The sequence below is a fragment of the Pipra filicauda genome, unplaced genomic scaffold (assembly GCF_003945595.2).
Source record: "Pipra filicauda isolate LSUMZ 115617 unplaced genomic scaffold, ASM394559v2 scaffold950_size86934_pilon, whole genome shotgun sequence".
In the NCBI taxonomy this organism is placed as follows: Eukaryota; Metazoa; Chordata; class Aves; order Passeriformes; family Pipridae; genus Pipra; species Pipra filicauda.
Window position 1 is genome coordinate 27952 of NW_024105143.1, and position 4692 is coordinate 32643.

The window sequence follows — 4692 nt, forward strand, 5'->3', positions numbered from 1 at the left end:
CTCCCAGTACACTCCAGTCCTGTCCCAGTTTCTCCCAATCCCCTCCCAGTCTCTCCCAGTCCCCCCCAATCCCCTCCCAGTCTCTCTCAGTCCCTCCCACTCCCCCCCAATCCCCTCCCAGTCCATCCCAGTCTCTCCCAGTTTCTGACCCGGCGCCGCCGCCGCCCCCGGAGCCACTTCCGGCCGCGATCGCGCGCGGTGACGTCACTTCCGGGGCGGGTTCTGGGGCGGGACTGGGAGGGGACTGGGACACACTGGGAGGGGACGGAAAGGCACTGGGCCATACTGGGGTGTACTGAGAAGGCACTGGGCCATACTGGGGTGTACTGAGAAGGCACTGGGCCATACTGGGGTGTACTGAGAAGGCACTGGGCCATGCTGGGAGGGACTGGGAAGGCACTGGGCCATACTGGGAGGGACTGGGAAGGCACCGGGAAGGCACTGGGACGCACTGGGAGCGTACTGGGCTGTACTGGTCTGAACTGGGCTGTACTCGTCTGAATCCCAGAAAACTCCCACTCTCCGAAGGTCCCTTTACGCTTCTTTTTCCTCATCCCGGGGGGTTTCACCCCAAATCCCACAAATTCCTGCCCCATTCCCTCTTCTGTTCCCTCCCACTCTCCTCTCTGGTGACCTTTGGAAAACCAGGAACCGTTTTACCGCTGGAATTTCCTCCCTTTTTGGCTCCAAAGGTCCCAGGAGCCTCCGCAGCCTCAGGCAGGTTTCAATCCCGAGGGATTTTCTGGAGATCCTGCGGGTGCTGCTGGAAAACCAGGTTGCTTTTTCCTTTTTCCACGCGATTTCCCACCTTTTTCAGGGAATTTTATCCCATTTCCATTTTATATTTCCCATAAATTCCCGTTTTCTGTTTATTTATAATTCCCGGAACTCCCAAGTTTTTCCTCCTCCTTTTTTTCCCACAGGATTTCTGTCGCTTCCCCTTCCCTTGCGTTGCTTTCCCAGGATTTTGGGATTTGCCCTGAAATATTTGGGAATTCTCTTTTATTCCCTCGGGAAAGCTAAAGGAATTTTGGCACCATGATGTTATGGGGGGAGGGGGGAGAGATTGAAAAAGGGCCGAAATGGGGAAAAAATCCCAAAAAAACCTGTGGATAAAAAACCCCCAAAGTTTCCAGAATGGCCTCGTTTTCCTGGGAATTGCCGCTGAGGAAAAGGACGCCCTACAAAAAGGGAACTCCCGGGAGTTTTCCCTGGTTTCCCTTTTTTCCCCTCCTTTTCCTTTTTCCCCCTTTTTTCTCCCTTTCCCATTTTTCTCCCTTTCCTCCTTTTTTCCCTTTTCCATTCCCTCTAAATCCAGGAAAGGAACCCACAGAACAACTTCCAAAAACCAGGAACAGTTTGTTGGAGCAGATCCAGCTGCTCCAGAACTCAGGAGGAGGACCCAATCCCATGGATTTCCCATTCCCACCTGGAATTTTTCCTTTCCCCGCAGGAATGGGGCCCTGGATCCGGATGGTCCCCCTCCTCGCGTTCTCTGGACTCCACCCCACAACAGGTAATTTTATGGGATTTCATGGATTTGTTGAGCTTGGAAAAGACCCTGAGGATCCCCGGAGAGCTTCTGGAATTCTTTGGGATTTGAGCTTCCAAATGATTCCATCGGGGGAACTCAGGGAAGTTAATTTTTGGATTTTGGGGGGGAGGAATTTTTGGCTCCCGATGAATTCCTTGGCTCGTTTTGTTTTATTCCCACCTGGCGAGAAGGACCCGGAATCTTCATCCCAATAATTCCAGCTGCCTTGGAGAGGGGGGAAAATCAGGATATTCTTCTGGAGCTCCTGTGTCCTGCTCATCCATAGGGAGCGTCCATGACCCGCTGCTCGTCCTGGATGGATTGGAAGACTCCGGAATCCACCTCAAGTGCCTCTCGGAGCGGCTCTTTTCCGAAGTCAAGGTGTTGTGGATGGATGGGAAAGGCAGGAATATCACCGGGAGTGCCCTGAGCACGGACACATCCGGGAATGCCGGGAGCTCCATCGTCCTCAAAGCGGGCTCTGGGAACGCCGTGTCCTGCAGGGTCGTCGACAGCCTCGGGAAAACATCCACGGAATCCTCCGTCGTCATCGCGGGTGAGGGGGAAACGGGGATCTGGTGCCGCTGGTCCCGGGAATCCCAATTTTTAGTGGGATAATCAATCAATTCCCGGTCTAGGGATGCAAAATTCCAGGTTTGGGGATCCAAATTCCCTCCGCTCCAGGTGTGTCCCCAAAATCTCATCTAACGGAGCCCCTGGATTGTTTTCCAGAGAGTTTCTTCCCGACCGTCTCCCTCTGGCTCCCGGCTTTTGTGATGCTCCTGCTCCTTGGGATATTCCTGCTCCTGGCAGCTGTTTATAAACTCCGGAGTAAGTTCCCTTTTTAGCCTTTCTTTCCCTTTCCCCCCTTTTTTCCCTTTTCCCATTTCCCCCCTTTTTCCCCCCTTTTCCCCCCTTTTTCCCCTTCCCAGGAAAACCTTCCTTGGAAAACTCCCGAGTTAACCAACATTCCCCTTTCCCTGCTTTCCCACAGGCAACCAAAAGGCGACGGATCAGGAAAGTGAGTCAAACCGTTCATTCAACTAATTAACTAATTAAAAATAGAAATAAAACATGAAAATAAATAAATAAAAAAAAAAGAAGCGGAAAACAGTCCTTAAAACTGATTTTTAAATTAATTAATTAAATTTATAATTAAACTTTTAAATTAATTTAAAAATTAATTTTTTTGTGCTCCAAAATGTTCCTCTTTTCCCAGAAAACGCCCAGAAGCAAATTCAGGAGGGTGAGTGGAAAAAAAAAGTGATTTTTTTTCTTGGTGATTTCTGTCTTCAAATTTCTTTAACAAATTAAAAAAAAAAAATGAATCAAATCCAGCGAGAAAATCAAATTAAAATTAACCTGAACCTGCGAAATCAGCGACTGTTAAAAAAAAAAACTGGTGAAAGTGTCGGAAAAATGGGAAAAATTTGGTGTATTTGGGGGGAAAAGGGGACAAAAAAGGGAAAAAAATGTGATTTTTAATATTTGAACCTGATTCCTTTCAGACATCGAGGAATTCAAGATGGAGCTGGGTAAGGGCTGAGCTCGGGACTGAGGGTTTGTTAGACTGAGATTATTTCTGATGATTTCATAGACTTGGGGGGGGGTGTCCTGAATTTCCCTCCATTTTCCTCATTTTCTCCCTTTGTCTTCCAGAGGAAGTGCAGGAAAAATTCCAGAAGGGTAAAAAATCCTGGATTATTCCTCCAGAATTAATCACATTTTATATAATAATATGTATCGTAGGTAGAATTAGAATTATTTCAATTATTTAAGAATATAAATTATATTATTATTAATTTATTAACACTGTTAACAGTAATTATATATTGATTTTGTAATTATTAATATTTAATAATTAATAATTATTTCATTATTAATAATGGTTATATTTATTAATATTAACTATTAATAATATATTTTTATATCAAGTCACTAGATATAAAAATATATATTTTCATGTATTTTAGATGTATTATAGAATATTTGAAATATATTTTTATATCGTATTTAAAATGTAATCTATTTTAATACATTTTAATATATTAAATATGATTTCGTGTATTTTTATATGTAATACACATAACTTAAAATATATTTCTATATCTTTTAACCTTTCCACCCCCAAATTCCCAGAATTCCCCTCCTTTCCCCTTCCCAAATCCTGATTTCCTATTCTTTCCCTGTAGAAAACCAGGAGATGACAACAAAAATCGGTGAGAAAATTCCACAGCTTGGGGAATTTCGGGAATTTTGGGTTTTTGGGGCTCCGGAAAAAAAAGCACTTTCGGGGGAAAATTGGGGCCGCTTTGAGGGCTGGGGCTGGTGACACACCTGGGACAGGTGACACACCTGGGACAGGTGACACTGGTGACACACCTGGGACAGGTGACACACCTGGGACAGGTGACACTGGTGACACACCTGGGACAGGTGACACACCTGAGACAGGTGACACAGGTGACAGGTGACACAGGTGACACACCTGGGACAGGTGACACAGGTGACACAGGTGACAGGTGACACACCTGGGACAGGTGACACACCTGGGACAGGTGACACAGGTGACACACCTGGGACAGGTGACACACCTGGGACAGGTGACACAGGTGACACACCTGGGACAGGTGACACAGGTGACAGGTGACACACCTGGGACAGGAGACACAGGTGACAGGTGACACACCTGGGACAGGTGACACAGGGGACAGGTGACACACCTGGGACAGGTGACACAGGTGACACTGGTGACACACCTGGCTCAGGTGTCACAGGTGCCCCACCCAGCCCAGGTGCCCCTTTTCCAGCAGGACGGTGACGGAATTTCTCTCCTTCCAGAACAAATCCAGGCCCAACTGGGTGAGTTGGTCCCGACCCTCGAATTCCCAAACCCCGCCCCCCAGTTATGCAAATGAGCTGCTGCCGGGTAATTAATCAATTAGCGTTAATTAGTCGTTCATTTCCCTGCAGATTTCAGACGTGCCCAGAGCAACGCGGGTGAGTCAGGGTCTTCCCCTTCCCCTTCCCTTCCCTTCCCTTCCCCTTCCCCTTCCCCTTCCTCTTCCCCTTCCCCTTCCCCTTCCCTTCCCCTTCCCCTTCCCCTTCCCTTCCCCTTCCCCTTCCCTTCCCCTTCCCCTTCCTTCCCCTTCCCCTTC

General features: G+C 47.6%; 1 protein-coding gene across 1 annotated transcript; it reads left to right on the plus strand.

The window, feature by feature from the left end:
* Positions 1-650: 650 nt before the first annotated feature.
* Positions 651-3907, plus strand: LOC113992627 (butyrophilin subfamily 3 member A2-like). The gene is made up of 9 exons (XM_039391377.1): positions 651-775; positions 1454-1516; positions 1821-2090; positions 2267-2365; positions 2529-2555; positions 2754-2780; positions 3043-3069; positions 3194-3220; positions 3727-3907. Exons 2-9 carry the CDS (start codon positions 1456-1458, stop codon positions 3864-3866), a joined length of 678 nt encoding a protein of 225 aa, XP_039247311.1. The 5' UTR covers positions 651-775; positions 1454-1455; the 3' UTR covers positions 3867-3907.
* The last annotated feature ends 785 nt before the right edge of the window (positions 3908-4692 follow it).

Excerpts from the sequence above, each read along its gene's own strand:
- LOC113992627 (XM_039391377.1), top strand. The coding sequence starts at position 1,456 with ATGGGGCCCTGGATCCGGATGGTCCCCCTCCTCGCGTTCTCTGGACTC. Across the intron at positions 2,781-3,042 it reads CCAGAAGCAAATTCAGGAGG|ACATCGAGGAATTCAAGATG; the intron begins GTGAGTGGAAAA and ends GATTCCTTTCAG. Across the intron at positions 3,221-3,726 it reads GCAGGAAAAATTCCAGAAGG|AAAACCAGGAGATGACAACA; the intron begins GTAAAAAATCCT and ends CTTTCCCTGTAG.